The sequence below is a fragment of the Balaenoptera borealis genome, assembly GCF_965194805.1.
Source record: "Balaenoptera borealis genome assembly, chromosome: 13".
Classification (NCBI taxonomy): domain Eukaryota; kingdom Metazoa; phylum Chordata; class Mammalia; order Artiodactyla; family Balaenopteridae; genus Balaenoptera; species Balaenoptera borealis.
In genome coordinates this window covers 12,545,453-12,568,630 of record NC_138870.1, presented here as the reverse complement: position 1 = coordinate 12,568,630, position 23,178 = coordinate 12,545,453, and the positions used below count along the sequence as shown (strand labels likewise).

At 40.1% G+C, this 23,178-nt stretch overlaps 1 protein-coding gene across 9 annotated transcripts in view; it reads left to right on the top strand.

Annotated features, from left to right (window-relative positions):
* Positions 1 to 23,178, top strand: part of GUCY2C (guanylate cyclase 2C) — a 117,760-nt gene that overhangs the window by 64,568 nt on the left and 30,014 nt on the right. For 8 of the 9 annotated variants that reach the window (XR_014233732.1, XM_082352586.1, XM_082352585.1 and 5 more), the window contains 8 exons: positions 1,533 to 1,618; positions 4,310 to 4,421; positions 10,732 to 10,813; positions 13,692 to 13,797; positions 17,036 to 17,098; positions 17,714 to 17,785; positions 18,245 to 18,349; positions 22,224 to 22,310. Coding sequence is in view for 8 of the 9 variants with exons in the window: in XM_082352586.1 (XP_082208712.1) it covers positions 1,533 to 1,618; positions 4,310 to 4,421; positions 10,732 to 10,813; positions 13,692 to 13,797; positions 17,036 to 17,098; positions 17,714 to 17,785; positions 18,245 to 18,349; positions 22,224 to 22,310 (713 nt within the window). In the remaining variant the exon portion in view is untranslated. The remainder of the gene's footprint in view (positions 1 to 1,532; positions 1,619 to 4,309; positions 4,422 to 10,731; positions 10,814 to 13,691; positions 13,798 to 17,035; positions 17,099 to 17,713; positions 17,786 to 18,244; positions 18,350 to 22,223; positions 22,311 to 23,178) is intronic. The other variant, XM_082352583.1, reaches the window with a different exon arrangement.

Here is a 23,178-nt window from a genome sequence, read left to right as displayed (position 1 = left end):
TCAAGTTCACTAATTCTTTCTTCTGCCTGCTCAAATCTGCCTTTGATCCCTCTAGTGAATTTTTTATTTCAGTTACTGTACTTTTCAGTTCCAGAATTTCTTTCTGGTTTCTTTTTTAGGTTTTCTACCTTTTTATTACTATTTACATTTTGTTTGTACATCATTTTCTTGACTTTATCCATGCCTTCCTTTAGTTCTTTGAGCATCTTTAAGACAGTTGTTTTAAAGCCTTTGTCTAGTAAATCCACCATCAGGTCTTTTTCAGGGATAATTTCCATTGGGTTTTTTTTTTTTCTCTTATTTTGAATGAACCATACTTTCCTGTTTCTTTGTATGCTTTGTGATTTTTTTGTTGAAAACTGGACATTTGAATCTAATAATCGGTAATCCTGGAAATCACATGGGGAATGGGGAATTTTCTCATTCCCCAGGGTTTGCTCTTTTTTGGTTTTGCTTTTTGTTTCTGTTTTTATTGTTGTAGGCTATCTGCTGAGGATCAGCCTGAGGTGTAAACTTAAGGTCTTCTTAGGTCTTTTCTGAGCCTCTGCCTTCCCCTGGGCATGTGTAGTAGCTTTCTAATTTCCCCCATATATGCAGTTGCTTGAATATTCTAGTCTTCAACGTCTGGCTCTCAAAGGGGAAAAAGAGAAAAACGAAGGGGGATTGAGGGGAGCACCAACCCTTTACATCCCTTGAAAGTCATAATCAGCAGAGGGGGAAGGGCTTCAACAATGGGGGAGGTGCAATGGCAGTGGCTGCCACCTTTTTGCCTGCACCTCTGTGATCATAAGCAGCAGTTAGTCACCTGCTACCTGTACCTATAACCTGGAACAAGTTAGTAATATTTCTGACCTCAGATTTCTCATCAATAAAATGGAGATAATAACAGCTTCTATGTCATGGTATTTGGGGAAGAATAATATGATAAATGCATATGAAGCACTTAACACAGAGCCTGGTCTAGTAAACACAAAATAAATATTAACTATTATATTGAACCATGTGAAATTACTGATATTTGATCAATTTTTTTCTTTTACCTAAACAGCCGTTTCATAGGCTCATCCTATATGGCTATAATTTCATAGTTGAGAAAACTGAGACTTAAAGAACTTAACTTTTTCAATGTGTTTAGCTAATACATGGTAGTGAAGGGATTTTGACCTTTTTACAATCTAAGTTAGATTATGGAGTGACAAACACTGTGCCACTAGTTTAGTAAATACTCTCAACAAAAACTTGTCACTAATAATCAGGAGAAATCTACTGACTGATTACATTTAGTGTCATCATTCTAAATGCAATGAAAAAGAATTTTCCTTCTAACTAAATACCATCTCTTATAAAAATATCCTTCAGAGATCTCAGGGCCAAGAACCAATCCAGATGCCCTCAGATTACATCATTAAGGTCAATAATTTTTCAGTAAAATAGAGCAATTTGAATCTATTTTATACCCTCTGTCAGGATGTAACTGGTCTTTCAGTCAAGAAGTCAACAATGGCCTCTAACTCTTTCTGATTTTGCCCTAGGGCGTGTGGGTCCTGTGACTTTGGATGACTGTGGAGATATTGACAATACTATGTTCCTTCTGTACACCTCTGTGGACACCAACAAAGTATGTCTGACTTCTTATCACGAACTTAGGGATAAGTGACTAGGTGAGGAGGGTTATCCTGGAAGGCAAGTATTGGGTTGGCCAAAAGGTTTTCTGTAACTTAAGAGCCTACAGAAAAATCGAACGAATTTTTTGGCCAACCCAATACTAGCAAAGGAATTAGAGAAGTTATGTTTAAAATCTAGAGGTTAGTTTATTTCAGATTTACGATTATGCCCCCCTTGGGGCCATATTCCTTAAACATTTTCTCCCATAGAACTTCTTATTCAGAGTATCCACTCTTATTTACTGTATAAAAAATACCCACCCAGAAAACACTGGTATAAAGACCAGACTGTTGATGAGATACCAATGAGAAGGTGACGGTTTTTTCCTAAGGATCGTTTATTCATTTCCACAACTAAAAATCTGAATGAAGCATTACCTATTCTCTCTCCTTCTGAAGTCTCATGAAAATCATTAATTGTGTAATCCCTCTGGCACATACAAACAGCCTTCTAATGTTATGCTTTATGTTCACACACTATATATACATAGTACATATCTGTCTATCTGTATATAGATAGATATATATTTACATACCTACATATGTGCTTTATATTCACACACTATATATACATAGTACATATCTATCTATTTATCTATAGATAGATAGATAGATATATTCACACACCTACATAGTAGGTTCTTTGAAGAAAGGGAATGGATCTCATTTCTCCATGTCTCCTGTGCTTAGCTTCTTATCTGGCACATAGTTGATGGCTGCTAAGCGTTTAATTTAAAAACAAAAATACCTGCCTTTATGTCACCCAGAATTGTGCCCATCATGAACTAGAATCCACTGTTCTAACCAACCAAATGGTAGGTAGAAACCTTTTCTTCTTTAAGAAGTTAGGTCCTGGGGCTTCCCTGGTGGCTCAGCGGTTGCGAATCTGCCTGCTAATGCAGGGGACATGGGTTCGAGCCCTGGTCTGGGAAGATCCCACATGCCACGGAGCAACTAGGCCCGTGAGCCACAACTACTGAGCCTGTGCGTCTGGAGCCTGTGCTCTGCAACAAGAGAGGCCACGAGAGTGAGAGGCCTGCGCACCGCGATGAAGAGTGGCCCCCGCTTGCCGCAACTAGAGAAAGCCCTAGCACAGAAATGAAGACCCAACATAACAATCAATCAATCAATAAATAAATCTTTAAAAAAAAAAAAAAAAAGAAGAAGTTAGGTCCTGACATAACCAGGAATCTACTAGAAAAAGTTTTTCATTTTTTCATGTAATTTTCCAAATGAGCATTGTGACGTCCCTAACTCATATATTGAGTGTATGTATTGACCCAGCTTTGTAAAAGACATCTATAATGAGAAATGTGGAAAGCTAGAGAAAAGATGCTCAGATTGAGAAAGTTAAACTAGAAGTTCGGGGCGGGGGTAGCAGTATTTCAGAAAAGTAATGCATCGTTTTTAGTTACATTGTTTTAGTTATACTGAACCTTTACTATAATGCTGTATTTGGCATCATACCATGGGAATACCTTAAAATGAAATCTGCTCAATACTTCAGTTTCTAGTAGTAACTACTGAGATAACTACGTGCCCCTCTAAGTTATTTGCACCTGGGATGATGCCTTTGCCTCCCTTGGAGAGGGTGCTCCACCTGCGGTGAGATTCTATGTCAGCCTTATGATTGCTCTTCAAAATGAAAAATGTGGTTCTGTGCACTTACTGTCTCCACAGGCAAGCCTAGTTGAACTTTTCAATAATCTAATGCCATCAGTTGTGCTGTATGATATGTATCTATGGGGAAAACAGGGATTAATTGTCAAAACATAGGGCTATAGATAAGTTATTCCATAACCAGAGTAGGTCTCAGTAGAGATATAATCTACCAGCCCCTAATATATAGGATATTTTCTATCCTCAATATATGCAAGTTTATATTCTGTTTTCAAGTTAAGAGTATAGTTTTGAAAATGTAAAATTTTGTCCAGAATGTTTTGAGGGAGCAGTGGTGAATTTAGAAGGATGAACATTTTCCAGATGTCTCTTACAAAACTGACTCAATATATGCAGCAGTAATTTAAGGATATATTAATATTTCCATTGACAGATTACTTGAAAAAGAAACCTTTTATCTTGGAAACCTAATGAGTGTCGTGTCTAAGAAAGCACATTAGAGCATAGGGCTAGAAGAGATTCAAAAATTATGTAACTGACAGAACTTAAGAAATGTAGAATTCTCTAGGAGCCCCTTGACGTGTATAAATATGGATAATGGATGTTAGCTATGGTGCATTTTCTCAAGACATCGTTTTTAATAACAACTTAATATTGTGGAAAACACTGCTGCCTCCCTTGTCATGTGACTTGGAGCTCACCATTTAATTTTTTGTGCCTCTATTTTAACATTAGTAAAATGAAAGACTTGAACTAGAAAGACCCAAAGAATCTCTGCTGGGCAGGTGTAGCATATGGTCATAAAGAAACAAAAAACTAATCGGCCCACATGGAGCTTAAATCCACGTTCATGGTGAGAACCACGTGGACGCTAACTAGCTCCCGGCTGGTAACATTTACCTTGTTTCACTGAGAAACGTTGCTATGAAATTCAGATGTCACTGGGCGGCACGGTCAGTCTCATCAGAAGTCATTCTAAAATGTCTTTTTCTGTTCATCCTTCTTCTTTTCATGCCCCGACACAGTACAAGGTTCTTTTGACCTATGACACCCGGAAAAACCAGACTAACCCGGTGGATAAGAGCCCCACATTCATCTGGAAGAACCACAAACTTCCTAATGATATTACAGAAGGGGGTAAGATATCCTTCGTGAAGTTTCTTTTCCTGAAATTGTTTTTTTGGTAAGGAGAGTAAATTCTGTGGTTTATGAAATTAGCCTGTGTTTTCTGTTTTGTTTTGCTTATTGTCTGTATTAGATTTGCCAGGTTTGTAAACATGGACTTCACGTCTCTGTCCAATGAATAATATTACAGTTCTGATAAAACACTGAAGATATCCCATTCTAATTTAGCTATAACTGTCTTTAATATAAGGTGTCTTCAATAGGGTGTCCTACCTACCCCTTGATGTAAATTTTCCTATAGAAAACTAGGTTTGGCAATTGGCAAAATGAACACAGAGACACATAGCCTCACTCCATTTACATTTTACTGAAGGAAACTCATGGAATATATATTTCAGCAAGGAATACTCGATGTCATTAGGCTGAGGGTGATAAGTGAGCATGGCCTCTAAAGTCTCCCCCGTTTCCTCAGAGGACACACATACTTGGGTCATAATGATGGTTACCCTCCTACCTGAGATGAGGTCCTATCATGTCATGAAAGCCCTAACACGGCTAGGGCTTCACCCATGCAACTTGCCATGCAGCTGTATAACACTGACTGTCACTGGACAGGGCCAGCTGAGTGTCTCATGGGCAGCAAGGTCTCAGGGCACTCTGCCCATGGCTGGCTTGGCCAAGGCTTTCCATAATGAATAGTAAGTAATTCCATATTACTAATCAATTTTTAGGAAAAAAGTTTAAATTTGAACAAATATTTATGCCCAAAGATGCAAAAGAAAAAAAAAAGGTGGAAACATTATTAATAAAATGACTTAGAAAACTACAATATATTCATAAATGGGGCAACATGCAACCAATTAAAAATAATTATTTACAAAGAATTTTAAATGACATTGGAAAAGTTATGAGTAAAGTAATACAGCTTTTTTATTTAATGAAAGTCTAACTTTGCAAAACAATGTATAGAAATAAGACTGCAGAAAAATATGCTAAAATGTCAATAGTCGTAGCCTCCGGGTAATAGTATCCCAGATTTTCTTTTTGCTTTTTTATATATTTCTTAGTTTTCTGAATTTTCCATAATGACTCTATTAATTTACCATTTTTTAACAATATTAAAAATTATAAACTAGAAATACTTCTAGCCCTGCTCTACAGCCAGAAACTCTGGCTGAAAGGTTGATCTGACTGAAGAGAACAGTTCTGATGAAATGGGCTTGTTTACATTATAGCTGTAACTATGTTTCTAGTTCTTGTGTTCCATGAGTCAAATGTGGTTAAAAATGAATCCTGTGTTTTTAGTCAATAGACACGAGGTAGTTGACTGAAGCAAAGAGAGAGGTAGGAAGTAGGGATCCCATTCTTCCAAATGATTTACCCTCATCATTGCTTTTTAAAGTTGATTTGTTTTCTTTAGCAAGCTTTCTTTTTTTTTCTTTTTAATTATCTCTAGAACCATCTTCAAGCGTCCTAGATTCAAGCCAAACTTGACTTCTGAAATATATCTCTTTTCTCACAGGCTTCTGTAACTCTATGCTTCTTTCTTTTGTAATTTTTTGAGTTAAAATTATTTTTCTTTTTCCTTAATTATAGCCCTCAGTGACAGAGTTGGGTTTGTATTTTTAATATATTTCTTTAAAAGTTTTTAGATATTTTGGTTATTAAACAGAAGGTCTGTACTGTTTAAAATAATGAACTTCTCAAAACATGATTTTTGAGAGAGTTCTCATTATTTACCTAAACGAGATCACATTAAATATTTACATTACATACGACAGGGACGTTGCCTCATCCTGGGCAACTTTACTTCATCCTCAGTTAACTAGAATATTCAGTTAGCCAGAGCTTTTCATTCTTTAACTGTTACATTTAGTTTCAAACTTTACAAATTAAGTAACTCAGTCTTTCAAATAGTATACAAATAAGATAGTCATGCCTGGTCTTTCATCTGTGTACACAACTGCCAACTAAGTAACAGAACGTTTCATCTGGAGATTCTACCATCACTGTCTTTTCATTCATCTGACAAATATTTACTTAATGCCAGACAATGTTCTAAGCACCTGGGACACAGCAGTGGACAAGGCAGATTTGGTTCCTGTTCCTCACCCAGGCCTTCCTCAGCTGTCTCCTGGGTGCCAGTGACATCCATCTGTCTTCCTGCTCAGCCCCACCTCCTGCCCACCTCAGACCCAGCCACCACTGCCACCAGAGGGACAGCGCGAATCCAGTCGCATTACCCAACTGCTGCTAACCCTTCGAATGGCAGCTCCACTTTGCCTTCAGCGTCCAAATGACTTATTATAGCACAAAATGTCCCTGATCTTCCTACGTCTCCAGCCTTCTATCTCATCTTACCTGAAATTTCTTCCCCACTCTCTCAACTTCCTCCTACTTCCTTAAAGAAAGGGTCTTGCAGCTTCATGCCCCTGTGTCTTTATTGATGCTACTCCCTCTGACTAAAATCTATCACCACCCCCCCATAGAACTAGTAACCACTCATCCTCATTGTGTAACTTGGATTTCACCTTTCCTAAGCTTTCTCTTAGCATCTCAGGAGGTTATTGATCTTGCCCTTATTACACCAGACTTCTAGCATATTACTTATATCTCATTTATTTGTTTACACCATACACCGTGTAAGTGTAGGGTCCATTCTTTACTCAAACACAGTGCCTTGAAAGGAAGGAAAGAAGGAAGAAATGAAGGAAGGAAAGAAGGGAGGAAATGAAGGGAGGAAGGAAAGAAGTAAGGAATGAAAGACAGTATGAGATAACTATGAATATGCTTCTATTCAGTACCAATCTAGACAGTGTTAATTTCAGTCCATTTACTTCTCTAAGTATGAGTATCTTCCTCTGTTAAGTCAGGAGATTTGTTAACTGATCTCAAAGTTCTTTCCAACGATCATGTTCTATGACCTTGGGGTTATAAAACTCAATCTGCATTCACCATCTATCTAGTTAAATAGGCTGTGATAACCACAGTAGCCACCAGAGGGCAGCAGAAGCTTAACCTTAGAACTAATGTGATAGCGGTGATTTACAAGTATATTGGATTAAAATTTACTATATTTAAATTCTATGTAGTATATTTAAATATCATAATTATATTTCATGTAATGTGATGTTTACACTAGGGAAGAATTGAGAGGGGCTAAGGACTCAGCAGATATTTCCTCCAACTCATGCTGTAGTCTGGAGGCTGGGTAATTTTAGTAAATGACTGGTGAGTAGAATCGTCTGCACTGTTGAAATTGTATTCCTCGTACTCACTGTTGTTTTGGGGGGGGTTGGGGGTATGAGAGTGGTGGTGATGGGGATGGAAGTGGTGATTGTAGTAATAAACGGAGTTCACCAAAGTCAAATATGCCCACAATGCAGCTCCAACTCCAAGGGAATAATTTATTTCTGCCCTAATGAGAATAGAAATCCAGAGCTCACATTTTCACGGTTAAATTCTCCCCTTAGCAGAAAACAAAATAACAAGCAGAGGCAAAGTTATAAGTTAGCAAAGCATAACTCCTTCCAATTCATCCCTTATAGAAAGGTGCTGCAGTATGAACCTTACTAAACCCTCTACCTCAGAAAAAAAAAATGGTTAGTTCATTAGAAGGACATAATGTGATAAAACAAAAATGGTTCAGAAATACATGTGACATGTAAGCTAAGTCTAATAGCACAAGAGATTTTTTTTATGTGAATTTATTTACATATATTAACATTTGGGCATTTTTCTTTGCCTCTTCTCAGAGAGTGAGATGAGCAGGGCCAAGTTTTTATTCAGTTATTTATTTATTCAGTAATTTTTTACTGATACGTGACCAGGTACCAGGTCTGGTGCTGCGTGCTAAAGGTATCAGGACGAGCAGACAGAACCCCAGCCATGCCCTCAAGGGTCCTTGTTATGGTGCCATGAGAGAGAATACAGTGTGAGGTGTTGAGATGCTACTTGAATAAGAGCCGGCCACTCATCATTCCAGGGACACCTTCATTAATTATATTTTTATTGTATAAAACTTCATGCACATGATTTTAAAAGCCAAGAGTAGAAATATTCCTAATGGAAAGTGAGTGTACCTGGTCCCACCTCTGTGTATCCCTGGTCTTGCAGTCCCTTCTGCTTAGTTTTTTTTTCATATTTTTAAATAATATGCATATATTTCTTGCATTATAAGCTTTAGATGTTATCTATTTATTTCTTGTATTGATAAATGAAGATATAGTTCATTTTCACTAGCCCTACTTTTCTCTAAGCTCTTCTCAATATAGTTATATCTTTTTGTCAATACATTTATTGGTGCCTTGTAATTTTAATTAACTTTGCATAAGCTTCGAGTTCTATCAAGTATATATAAAAGTTCTTGCTTCCCAGCTTTGTAAGATGAAGACGTTAGTGTCTCTTTCCTTTCTTCTACCTCCATCCTACCTCCCAAATTCTCCTGTATTTTGCTGTAATTTGTCGGGGCTGATAATATTTTTTTGGTAGCCATATGAAGCCCTCTATCATTTACCTATCAGTTGAAAATTACTAAATATTTTCATTATTATTTTTATAAAACTAGATAGCATGTCAGAATAACATTTGTTTCTGTATAATTCCAATGTCTCTCCTTTGTGACACACACACACACACACACAAATGGATTTTTTAAATTCCAAATTCTCAAACTATTTTACTTTGTTTTATTTTTAGATTGCGCCTTCCTTGAACATTCTTCCCTAGAGTTTCTGATTGGGTCTCTCTTATTTATGCTATAAAGAAAAAAAAAACCTGTCTCCTTCACCATATTGCTATTACCTTCCAGCTTCTTACACACTCTCTGTTGCTTGGAATCCATTCCATTTGTTCTTCTTGAACCCTCTAACTTCCTATTCTGATAGGGATCTGTTGAGGCATGTTTGAACAACGACCTTCTTGTACAGTTTTGTTTTTTTTATTTTAATTTATTTTTGGCTGCATTGGGTCTTCATTGCTGTGCACGGCTCTCTCTAGTTGTGGCGAGCAAGCCAGGGCTACTCTTCTCTGCAGTGCGAGGGCTTCTCATTGCAGTGGCTTCTCTTGTTGCAGAGCTCGGGCTCTAGAGCGCAGGCTCAGTAGTTGTGGCGCACGGGCTTAGTTGCTCCGCGGCATGTGGGATCTTCCCGGACCAGGGCTCGAACCCATGTCCCCTGCGTTGGCAGGTGGATTCTTAACCACTCCGCCGCCAGGGAAGCCCTCTTGTGCAGTTTTATTATTGTTGTTGTCCTTAATCTGGGCTTAGTCCTCTGCACACTCAGAGTCTGCTTCAGTGCTTCGTTGGGTTGGATCCACATTTTCCTGAAGTCCACTGACCCTTCAGCGAGTCTCTCAAATTCCTCCTTCTACACAGCTTCACCTACGTGCTAATAAATCAAATTCCTTACGTTCTTCATTGACTTCCCTCAGTGACCTGGTTGAGCTTGGAAAGGACCAGTGGGCGACACTGTCATTTACTGTTCATTCCACACCGTCCTACTTTTCCTCCGATTTGTTTCTCCGTATTGAAAACCAGTTGTCTGTTTCTTCCTCTGTGAATCCTCCTTAGGTATATTGGTTTCAAAGACATCAGATAGTCTTCCCACCAAAATTATTTGTGTGCCAGAAACTATTTTATGTTCTTGTAACATTTGATGATTCCCATAAGAAACGAGATGTCTAAACTATAGGGGTAGATGAAATTAAGCCACTTTGGGGCACATTCCAGACAGTTTTCCTCATAGACCAAGGATGCAGGATCTGTATTACCAATGAAGAGATTAATAAAAGACAGATATCTTTTTTTAATTTAATTTTTATTTTATATTGGAATATAGTTGATTTACAATGTTGTATTAGTTTCAGGTGTACAGCAAAGTGATTCAGTTATGCATATACATATATCCATTCTTTTTTCAGATTCTTTTCCCATAGAGGTTATTAAGAGAATATTGAGTAGAGTTCCCTGTGCTCTACAGTAGGCCCTTGTTGATTATCTATTTTATATATAGTAGTGTGTATATGTTAATCTTAAACTTCTAATTTATCCCTTCCTCCCACCTTTCTCCTTTGCTAACCGTAAGTTTGTTCTCTAAGTCTGTGATTCTGTTTTGTAAATGAGTTCCTTTGTACCATTTTTTTAGATTCCACATGTAAGTGATATCATATGATATTTGTCTCTCTCTAAAAGACAGACATCTTAAAAGGTCTCTCCTTTTCCCCTTCCTCAGATTATATTACCCAACTAGAATCTTGTGTAGTGTGTGTATTCTCTTTTCAAAGAGCCTCACTAGTGCGATTTTCGCTGTCTTTTCTGCCGCAGACCCTCCAATCCTGATGATCGCTGTCTTCACCCTCACGGGGACTGTGGTCCTGCTCCTGTTTATCGCCCTCCTGGTGCTCAGGTACCTACCAGCCCCTCTAACCTGCTGTGCTCCTCCTTCAGAGAGGGAAGAGGGCAAGAGGGAGACGTCTGATGTCTGTCGATGATAGTATACATTCACAAGAAGGTCTCTGGACAGAGCTAAGATCACGAAGGCATTCAGCATCAAAGACTCTGTCAAGGGCAGAATATTACTCAGTGGATGGATTAGAGCTTGCAGTCAGAGACGTTTGAACTCACATCCCAGTTCTAGGCTTTACCAGTTGTGTGGTGTTCACCATATTACCAGCAACTTAAACATGTTACTCAGCTTCAGTATCCTCATCTGAACTGTTGTGAGGGGTTGAAATAAGGTCCGTATAGTGACCATATACCAGGCATTCTACAGGTAGAAATAGCTATTTCTGCTGTTTTATTAGTATATTGTGGGAAATGTCAGAGTCTCTATATTACATACTTTCAGGCTGGAAGAGGCTTTAGAAATCATCCATTCCAAACCTCCTGCTTTAGCCTGAGGAAAGAGAGACCCAGAAAGCCAAACGGTTTGTCTGGAATCACATCACCAGGTAGTGTGTTGGGCCAAAGGTAGAACTCAGGCCTTCTGTCCATCAGTTCCATGATTGTTCTACTCAGCTTGGACATATGAAGAGCCTAGTGCAGTGCCAGAGACATAGTCTGTATACTCAGAAATATTTGTTGAATATATAAATGAATGAGTGAGTCTCACACTACCTCCTAATCTGTGTGTGTTAAACACACAAAACTTTCTATCCCATTAGAGTATCAGGATCACTCCCATTTCCTAACTAAACCAGACAACAGTTTTCCTCTATGTATCACACGCTTTGGTCTGTGTGTCGCTGTACCTTCTCATCATGAGAGTCCAGTCTGTTGCATGTCAGTTAAAGGTTTCTCCAGGAAAGCGGGTAGATTGTTCTCTTCAGTCTGAAGGCAGAACTTGACTCCTGTGACTCTGTATTACCAAGAAATATAAGAGATGATTTACAGTGTATGGTGACCATTTAGTTGAAGGTAAGAGGAAACCAAAATTTGAGGAGAGTAAAGGCAGCCAATAGCAGGGCCACAGATGTGGCTATTGTCCCTCAGACACCAAGTCCAAATGGGCGTCAGCTTAAGATAGGATGAATCACAAAGTAAGAAACAGTAACAGGTGGAAACAGGCATTTTCCATTTTCTCTAAGCAGGGAAGGCAGAGATAGGGCTTCCTAATGGCCAGAGCAATACTGTGTCCATGAGGAGATATGGAAGACAGATGTTATTCTATAGTTTTCCATTCCAACAGCTATGCAAGAAAAGTCGTGAATGATTTATAGCATCCTCTAATTCAATATGAATGGCATATGGCTCTGTGGAGTCCCAAGAGTCTTCTGCAGTGCAGAGATGAGAGTCCGGGAGCCTTCAAGGCCCTAATAGTCACGCCACTTGCCACCAGGTCTTAGGACCAAAATCTTTGGCCAATAATATACTATTTTATATGTATCTAATAGAGGAATAGTCAGAGTTAGATGGAAGCATAGGAAGAGAATAATCATTTCTGCTTAGGGGACATTCAGAAAGTCATCATCAATGACCTTGAGAAGGTGAGTAGGAGTTTGTCAAATGAGCACAAGCAAAGACAAACTCAGGGAAAAATAGGCCAATGGAAAAGAATACAGATTCTAGAATCTGGCACGAGCAAGCGTGAGAGCTTGGCATATGATGGGAACGTTGTGAGTCAGCTGGGAAATGATGTTGGAACAGTAGGCTCTCAACATGAAAAAAATGAAATTAAAGCCCTACCTGAAATAATACACAAAGATAAAGTTCATTCCATATGGATTGTAAATGGATTACAGACCTAAATGTGAGAAAGCAAACTCAGAAGAAATTAATAGAAAATCACTTTATGTCTCAAGTAGGAAAATACTTCTCAGTCAAGATAAAAAAGAAAAGTCAAAGAAGAAAATAATATAACCATGGCCATAATAAAATCAAAACTTTTTATACAACAAAGCTCAATAAAGCAATAAACCAGAAGAAGGCATTTGCAACGCATCAAAGGACAAAAGATTTGTTTTGCAGAATTTATAAGGAACTCATGTAAATAAATAAGGCAAAGACAATGCAATAGAAAAAAATGGGCAAAATTGTGAATAAGCAACTCTATAAAATAGCTAGAAAATATTTGAAAAGATATTTAATCTCTCTAATAATCAAGAAAATGAAATGCAAAGCAACAAGCACTATTTCACGTACATCCTAAGGGTTAAAAAAAGTTAAACAATACCAAATGTTAAGAATACGGAGGAAACGGGAATTTTCACAGTGGGAGGGCAAATTGGTGCAACCGCTTTGGGAAACAATTTGGCGATGTCTGTAAAGTTGTGAGTGTGCATTCCTATAACCCAAGAATGCTGCTTTGTCTATACTATCTGGGGGAAACAATCACAAATTCTTGACATTTTGAATGTTGGGTTACATGTTGTTACATTTTTCTCTGTGCTTTTCTATTTTCTTAATGCATTTTTTAAAAGGCACAAATGCCGAAGAGGAACTGGCTTATTTAGGAATCTGATGTATCCTCTGTTCTCACCTCACTCTTTCTGTGACATCAGTTCAGATTTTTTATTATAATAAAGGGTTGCCTTAGTGAAGGATCTGAGAAAGTGAAATGAAAAAGAAAAAAAAGAAAGAGTACAGAAGACCATCAGAAATCCTTACAGGTCCACAAAAGGCCAGCACTCACCAGTTTGGAGAACATGGAGTCACACCATTGGGCCAGCTGTACTCACCGCGTATCCACCTGAGGGCATCATAGCTCTAGATTTCTCCTAGTGTTCAGAAACCGAATGGCATGAATACTAATACAAACCTATTGGCTGGTTCTATTCCTTTCACAGAAAATATAAGAGAGAATATGCACTTCGTCAGAAAAAGTGGTCCCACATTCCTCCTGAAAATATCTTACCCCTGGAGTCCAATGAGACCAACCATGTTAGCCTAAAGGTAAGGTGTCCCTTACCTGGTGAATGCAAGGGCTGGTGCAACTTGCCAGGGATTTGACAAGACTTTGGTACATGGTATGAAATGTTCCAGGCCAGGATCATTTGTTTCAGAATCCAAGACTTAGATGTTTTCTAACTCTCAGCTTCCTATCTTTCCCTTGGCTCTTCACTGCACTAAATGTCAGCTATTTGAACCAATGAACACTTCGGTGGAGGCTGAGATATGGTGTGTTACTCATTCTTTGCATTTGACCCAGAAGAGAAATGCACAGAGTGAGAATTTGTTATGGAAGGGATACGGAAATGGGTAGAGCATTTGAGTTCCTCTAAACCTTGGGGAGCTACTCTGCTTATACTAAGGACGTGTGACTTACTTGCTCATTGCTGACAAAAGAGGTCTCTGCTGATATTTGCCCACATTCTCCCTCAGCCAGGAAATCTCAGCAGCAGCCCATGATAACTCCTCCCATCCACTGAGGGTGATGTGGGACCTAAGTGGTCTTATCTACTCCCCACAAGGGCCTCATGAGATGAATTTTATCATCCTAATTTTGCTGATGAGGAAATTGAAGGGCAAAGGGTTGAGAAGCAGGGCAGGGTCACGCACAGCTAGTAAGTCAGATTGCTACAAATGGTAACAGCTAACATTTCCTGAGCACTTCTTATGTGCCAGAAGCATTGACCTGTTTCATTGTTCCCGAGCACTTTGAGGCAACAGGGCTAGAATTTCAGGAGCGTGGCCACAATTTGAACCCAGTCTGTGTAACTGTGAAGACCACGATCCTAACATTCACCATACACCATAGCCTTATCAGAGGTTTTATACCAAAGCATACTAAGAGGAGATGGAGTCCCAGAACCTCCACGTGAAGGAGTGAGCAGGGTCCCTCAGAGCAGGGCCAAGCCAACAGGATCGTGTGACCTGGGGTGCCTACCTGCCTAGAATCAGCAGTTGCTTCATGGGTCAGGTTTGTGCTTGGAGCCTCTCCACCAGCTCCTGGCATTCCACCCCAAGTCCTGCACACTGCACTCTGGTGCCTCCGGTCCCCTCACGGCTGTGCAAGGACTGGGTCTTCCCATCCTCCAGAAATGCTCCACGCTCAAAAATGATGCTCCTGTTACATTCTGAACCACAGAAATAAAGGTGCTGTTGGCAAAGACCAGGGACTTGCCCGGCGGTCCAGTGGTTAGGACTCCCAGCTTCCACTGCAAGGGGCACGGGTTCGAACCTTGGTCAGGGAACTAAGATCCCGCATGCTGTGCAGTGTGGCCAAAAAGTTAACCAACTAACTAACCAAATAAATAAATATTTTAAAAATTAAAAATGACCAATCTGTCTCAGGCAAGTGTCAGGATGAAATCGATCTTGTGGTCATTCACAGTAAAATGTAAACAATCGTCAGATTATTGGATGTTCAAAGAGAGAATTTATTGACCTGAATGACTTACCGGCAGTACCCTGGGAAGGGGAGAGGAGACCTGTAGAAGGAGTGAGTGCTCCCCTGCCTCTGGTGTGACACGAGGATGGGCTCCCACGTGGTTCACCTCTGCCCACGTCCAGCCACGGCTCCACTCCTCACAAGCCACCCCACCGCCTCAAAACCCCAATATTGCACTTCGTTCTTTTGGGTTAAGCCTAAAACATTGTGTCTCTGCGCGTTTTCTTAAAATATAAATATTCCTAGGAGTATACCCCATCTACCCCTTGTCAGGCATGACAGAATTTTTATGAGTTAATTCATCAGTTAAGGAAAAGGCTAAGGAATAGGTCTTGGGGACGGTAACCGAGAAGGAGGAAGGTTAGAAGTGATTCAGAGCCTGGGGAATCCTTGTTACTCTGAGTTACAGCCCGGCTGGGGACCAGGCGACTGGGAATTGGCTGTAAGGAGAGGTCTTCCATTGCTCTGAGTCCGGCAGGGCCGGGAGAAGGCCCACGGAGGTCAGGCAAAGTCAGCAAGAGGGGAAAATACCATACAACCAGACAGGCGGTGGTTCGAGCTCTGGATAAGGAAGCAAGACTAAGGGGCGAGACGATGAAGAAAGCTTCCCGGGCTAGAAGAGAGAGGGTCAGAAAACCAAGGCAGCCAGAGGAAGAGAAGTCAGCAAAGCCCCAGGGGAGAGCAACAGACAGAAAAAAGTGGTAAAGATGCAGAGGACTCATCTGAGGATAGAACACCTTTGCTTGCAAGAAAATGTCACAAAGTTTGTCTCAGTTGATTCTCAGGTATCCCTGTGAGTTAGGATTGCCCAGATAAGGAAGGGACTGAGGTTCAAATGGTTTAAATGACGTATCGAGGCCTGAGAGGGTGAAAAGAATACTAGACAAGAAGTCATGCTTGGGTTCCGTATGTTCTTAGGCCACGTGTGGTATCCTGTAACCCTTTTGTACCTCATGTATAAAATGAGACACAGGAGAAGGGGAGACAAGTGACATTTATTAATCTGCATTGTGCTGGGTATCATGCTTGGAATTGGATATAACTTACTTCACTCACATTTTCAAAATGTCCCTATGAGGTAAGTTTTAACAAATACAATACACAGGTTTTTATGAGAATCAAGTGGAAAGATGCAATAGTTCCCAATCTTTTTTCTGCCTTTAGACTGGCAGACCAAGAGCCATACTAGCCTGCAGGTGCGTGCGTGTGTGTGTTGTGTTTCGTTCCATATTTAACTTTTTAAAAAATTAATTACCAAGTACAAACATCTGGGAATGGCATAGAAAATCCATATTACGAGCTTCTTTTGACAAATCAGATGATCTGGCAACTCCAGGCTGAACCCAGAGCTGATGCGGCTGCTCCTGAAGCCCCAGCACAGTGTCGCCACTTGCGTTGCTACTTGGGCATTTAGGCACGAGTTCGCAACTCAGACACACAGCGTGCTCCCCTAAGAGCACCTGTCTGGAGCTACAGGCGATGGTTCCCAGTAGATGGGGGAGCTGAGAGAGAAGGAAGCAAAGGAAATCGCTGGCTGAAATAAGCCACAGGAGGAAGGGAGGAAAACCCAGGGTTAAGCTGGCGGATACTTGGAAGAAAGATACCGTTGGAGGGGGAAGGTGAGAATGATGGGGAACACGAGTCAATTCTGACAGTTTTTCTGAGCCTGCCCAGAGTGCTGTGAGCAAACTACAACAGACACAGGCCGCCCGCAGGGCCTCTCAGCCTTGACTGGCAGGTGGGGGGGCGGGGGAGACAAGGTATGGAGCTTCTGGAATAACTGGCCTTTTCTTGTGCCAGATCGATGATGACAAGAGACGAGATACAATCCAGAGACTACGACAGTGCAAATACGACAAAAAGGTGACTCTAGTCTCCTCTGCTCTTCTGAACTCTCAGTCAGGGGTATGTGCTGGGCCTTCTGACTCATCGTCACCCCAGCTCTGATGTCAGCAGTGCGATGGCCGGGGTGCCCGGGCTGATCCCCAGGGGCTGTTCTTGGAGCCTTTCACAGGGATGGGCAGGGCTCTGCTTCAAGGGTTACAACACTCACAAGTCATGAGTATATTGAAGGAAAAATAGAATTTTTAAGAGGGGGAGAGTGAAGGAAGGAAAAGGAAAAATTAAAGAGATTCAGAGCAGTCCAGGCAACCCTGTATATATTTCGGCTCATTGCAGTGCGAATACGACAATCCCATAGGGGGGTTTTGTATCTTCTTTCCCTCCCTCCTTCCCTCCCTCCCTCCCTCCCTCCCTCCCTTCCTTCCTGCCTTTTCATTTAGGCATTTTTAAGAAACATTCCCATCTGAGCCTACCATATCCCAGGCACTAGGCACCAAGGATATAAACAGCAATTAAAGTGTTACCGCTCTCTAGAGCTTACGGTATTGTGGAAAGATAGACACGTGAGCAAATTATTATAACATGCATATGAGTGGTCATGCTACATTATCTCCTTAATTCAATGGATCTTTGCAGCGAGTGATTCTAAAGGATCTCAAGCACAACGATGGCAATTTCACCGAGAAGCAGAAGATAGACTTGAACAAGGTATGCGTCCCTTACTTAAAACCTTTAAGTGAGAAATAGCTTCACTCCATTTTCCCCAAGCATTGAGGTCCCTGCTGGAGCAAGATGTTACTGGGGATGCTGACAGAGAAGCCCTCAGACCAAGAAATGGGTGACCATACTCGCTGAAAATTCTACCAAAATATGTTGAAGAGTGATGTTTGATGGTGTAAAACATGCTGGCATGTCCTAGAAAGTGGTCCTGATGTGATTTGAGAGTAGTCAAAGGTTTGTATTCAAGTCCCCTTGCTGACAAAAGAAAGGCTATGGGGTAAGATGTAATGCCAAGTGCAGTAGGAAATGAACTGACACTTCATTGTATCAAGAACAATACATCTTCCCAGAGATCTGAGACACGGCATGTTTTATTAACATATTAGTTTTTACTCAGGCGCTCCTTTCTGGCTGACTTGCTTTGTAAATAAACATGTTATATCTCAGTTGCTTCAGATTGACTATTACAACCTAACCAAGTTCTACGGCACGGTGAAGCTTGATTCCATGATCTTTGGGGTGATTGAGTACTGCGAGAGAGGATCCCTCCGGGTAAGGAACCAGGATCGTTTCCAATTCCCTAACTAGCCAACCATATGCAAAAACAAATATTTAGTAGCAATTTTAAAGGCTCACTCAGTGAAATAATATCAGAGCGTTATCAGGAAAAGTGTATGGGCCCATATGCTTGTCAAACTAGATCACTCAGATTTTGTCAATCATCCATATTATATCTTTATAAGAAAACTAGCTAAAAAATATTCAGGAGTGTAGACTTGAAAAAACAAAGAACAGATGTGGAATGTGATTGCCTCTTGATTCATTTTATTTTACTTGCATACTTGCTTTTGTATTAAAAGAAAACTGGATGGTCATTACGATAGCAAGGAGGCTTGTTCCTAAGTCCTAGTTCTGCTGTCTAAATCCTACCATTGTCTCCCTTGGGAAGGATTGAGGATGACCCAGGAGTTGCCAGATGGGGTCAGGAATTCTTGTTGAACAAGTCCAAAGCAGAAAAAGAAAGACAGGACTGAGGCAAGTTCTTGGGAAGAACCAAGTATCGAGCTAAGAATATCAAATCATTGGCTAGTTCAGAAGGGCAGGCATACACAGAAGCATTCATACAAAAGACAAAGTCAGGTGTTGAGGAAAAGGGGAGGAGCAGGAAGGAAACCAGGACAGTTGCTTCAAAGAGCATCGAAATATTTGCTCCGCACCTTGAGCACTTTCTAGGCATATGTGACAAGAGCTTTCAGCCTTTTAAATACCTTTGGGTAGGGTGACCATATAATTTCATTCTCAGGATCCTTTGAGAATGAAAGGGGGTACCAAAATAATTATGTTGTAACAGCAGACATAAACTGCAACTGGCCCCAAGCAAACCAGGAATTGTGGTCGCCCTACCTATGGGCTCCTTTCCGACCTCTTATCTCTTAAAAACCTCAATGTTTTCCCCAACAAAGCCAGAGTACTAATACTGGGGGCAGCAGCAGCTTCAAAGAGGTCCAAACATTCATAATTCAATAAAATTTTAAGATAATAAAAAATGCTGAACTAATAACTTAAATATTTTTGTTCAATAAGCTTCAATTAAAAAAAAAAAAAAGACAAACACAAGAGGGAGTTCCCTGACAATCCAGTGGTTAGGAGTCCGCAAGTCCACTGCAGGTGGCACGAGTTGGATCCATGGCAGGCATGCCGCACGCAGCGTGGCCAAAAAAGAAAAAAAAAAAAAAAGAATGTAGCTTTAAAAATGTATGTGTGGTATAAACTCAAATCTATCTTCAAAGAAAAAAATTATATCCCTAAATGCTATTCTCTCTTAAAAAAAAAATCTAAGTATTCAATGCAAAATTTAGAAGAATAACTATGGCCTAAGGAAAGGAAACCTTCACAATTCAATTACTATAAAACTGGTAAATTTTTAAAGTGCATTCATGAGTTGTTTATTTTTTAAAAAAACTACAAAACATACAAGCTTCTCATACTTCTAATTAAATCTCTAAAACAAACATAAAAATACACAAAAGTGAAAATTTAAAAAAATAAAGCTACGAAAAAGATGCTTTCAATTATGAAAGAATGTCATGACTATTAAGTTAAAAAAAATCTAAGAAAAAAAGGAAAAACTTCAGAAACAATATAATCATGAAAACTTGACTCAAGAAGTACAAACTTAAGGAGGTCAGTAACAATAGAAATTAACACTCCCATTACAAAGAAAACCAGATTCAGCTTAATTTTTCTAAACTTCAGTGAATAATTTTCATCATCTATGTAAATACTGTTCTAAAGTTAAACGAAAACATGAACGTCTTCTAAGTTCATTTAACATTCAGCAAGGCTAGCATAAAGTTGATACTTAAATGTGATTAAAGACTAATTGCATTTATGAATGTAAATGGAAAAATTATAAATAAAATACTGGTAACTAAGCCAGTTGTATATGAAAAGTGTAATACAACTAGATACGGTTAATTCTACGAATGGAAAAAATATTACTCTAATGCATCATATCAAAAGGTCTTTGGAGAAAGACCATATGATCATTTTAATTGATGCTGATAGTGATCGTTTAAATTGCTGCTGATATAATAAAATAAACACATTCCTAATAATAACAATTTCAGGTCTTTCAAAATTCAGTGTTTTCCATACAAAGGCTAGACCATATCTGATTCATTTGATCTCAATGCAACAGAAATTACCAATTAACAGAGCCTGGTCAAAGGGTTTCACATGGTCTTTTAATCCCTAAAATGCCCAGCCAACATTTAGATATCATATGCGTAGTGTGTTTGGCTCTCTGCCCTATGGTGGGAAACTTCAATTACCTGAGTGGTCCTGGGCCCCCGCCACCCCCGTCTGGCATTGCTGACTGGGAGCAGACCACACAGAAGCTTCTACAGGAAACTTATCCACTCCTTTGTATCATGAACCTCAAAGCAAAGGCTGTGCCTTTGCAAACTGCATTCCCCTCCCTGATGTAATCCTTTTAGCCCTCAACCCATGGCAAATCCCATCAGAAACTACGTTTGGGGGGAAACAAATGAGAAAGTCTCTCCCTAGACAGAGTAAAAACAATATGCTTCCAATCTTATAAATATACAGCAACCGGGACTTCCCTGGTGGCACAGTGGTTAAGAATCCGCCTGCCAATGCAGGGGACACGGGTTCGAGCCCTGGTCCGGGAAGATCCCACACGCCGCGGAGCAACTAAGCCCGTGAGCCACAACTACTGAGCCCGCCCGCCACAGCTACCGAAGCCCGCGCGCCCAGAGCCCGCGCACCACAACAAGAGAAGCCACCGCAATGAGAAGCCCGCGCACCACGATGAAGAGTGGCCCCCGTTAGCCGCAACTAGAGAGAGCCCGCGCGTGGCAAGGAAGACCCAACGCAGCCCAAAAATAAATTAATGAATTAGTTTAAAAAAATATACAGCATATAAAAGGCTAACCTTGGCTAACCTTGTTTAGGAACAGTTGATTCATTAATGCAATAAACATTTATCGAACATCTATTCTGTGCCAGACACTTACTAAGATGTTGCAGATACACCAGTAAATGAAAATTATCACAGAGTTGACATTTTCATAAGGAGAAGAGATAGTAAACAAATAAAAACGTAAAAAATGTCAGTGCTCAAGGAAAGAGTTACTTAGGGTCTGTCTGCTCAGAACTCCTCTCCCTTAACTTGGCCTGCTACCCACAGCCCCTTATCTGAAATGACTGATGGCTTTGGACCCTCTGTTGGAAACTATTGGTACAGTACCTGAATTAAAACTGGGCTTTTTCCCCAAACAAGAAACTATTGTTAGGTTCTCAGGGTGCTGTTTAGAGTTTTACTGTGAAGAATAGTTTTCAGCTTAGTTAAAACCCTGTATCTTGATAGAACCCATCATCACATTAATACTGTGAGTTCAAAATTCTAGGTCCTACAGTTACCGCGAAAGTCCAAGTGCTCTGTCTTAATGACAGAGGACTTAGTAAACGGAAGAAACACTTAGAGGTATTAAGCCAATGGATACAATTGATCATGTAAGTGAAAACATAGCCTAATGAAAGAATTTCCTAATAGCAATTCCTTGTTGAAAAACACTAGGGTAATTTTGACGAGACAGAGCCTGTGGCTTAGCCCACCAGCCCACTCTCCTGGCAGGTGCCTACTCATGCCTTTACTCCTGGTGGAAGAACCGGAATATTGGATCTATGGTCATCTCCTGCTCATCTCCTTGGGATAAGAACCACCTAATGTTTCTTAAATCAGAGAGAAAAGAAACACGTGTTCAGGAAAACTAGGACAATGGAGTTCCAACTTGTTCCTGAGCCCAAGGCCTCATGATCAGAAAGTCATTATTTGTCTCTAAGAGTCTTTCCACAAAAGCCTCCTTCAGCCAATTCATCTTCTTCTTTTTCTCCTGCTCAGGAAGTTTTAAATGACACAATTTCCTATCCTGATGGTACATTCATGGATTGGGAGTTTAAGATCTCTGTCTTGTATGACATTGCTAAGGTAAGAGACCCACAGACACAAAAGACATTTATGAAAGTTAAATCTGGGAAAACAGATCTAGCAAGCTATTGCATTGGTCTCTTCATCTGTAAAATGATAATAAAAATAGTACCTATGTCATAGGGTTGTTGTGAGGATTTTATGAAGCAATGCATGTGCTCCGAATAAGACCTGACAAGTAGATATTCAATATACGTTGGCCATTATTATTTTTATTATTAAATTCTTTCTACACTGGGCTTGGGGCACACATTTTCACGGATTTGCTGGAAGTAAAAAAATCACATAAGGTCTCAGAGAAGATGACTGAATCCTCATCTTCATAAGAGAGAATATTAAGGGCAGGCATTCGTCTTGCATGAGGCAATAATAAATCTGGACATGTATATTTCCCAGATGTGCTATGAAAAGGAAGTGGATACCAGTAACTAGGGCCCCATTCAAGAATGAAGAAAAGTGAGTCCCGAGAGTAAGCTATGTGATACAGTCTTAAATCACTTGAAAGTCACATAGGATCAGAATCAGTTGGAAAAAATGTGACACAATACCTTATTTGGTACATTCCATCCCTGGGATCAAGGCCGAACACCAGTTTCTGCAATACCACCTTTGGCCAGCAGGGGGAGGCACATCAGCCCAAAAAGGGCTTCCTCTTTCAAAACAGGATGAAACATTCTATTTCAAAATAGAATGAAACCGTTTAGACTTTAGGAAACAATCTAGCCTCACCCCTCCCTTCAGGAAGGCAAGGCCTTATTCATATTTTTTAATTGAGGTAGCAGAGGACTAGAGACATACCCAAGGTCACAGACAGAATAAGTGGTAAGCAGGAACGCTTTAAAAAAATAGGATCAATCTTTGCTTCATA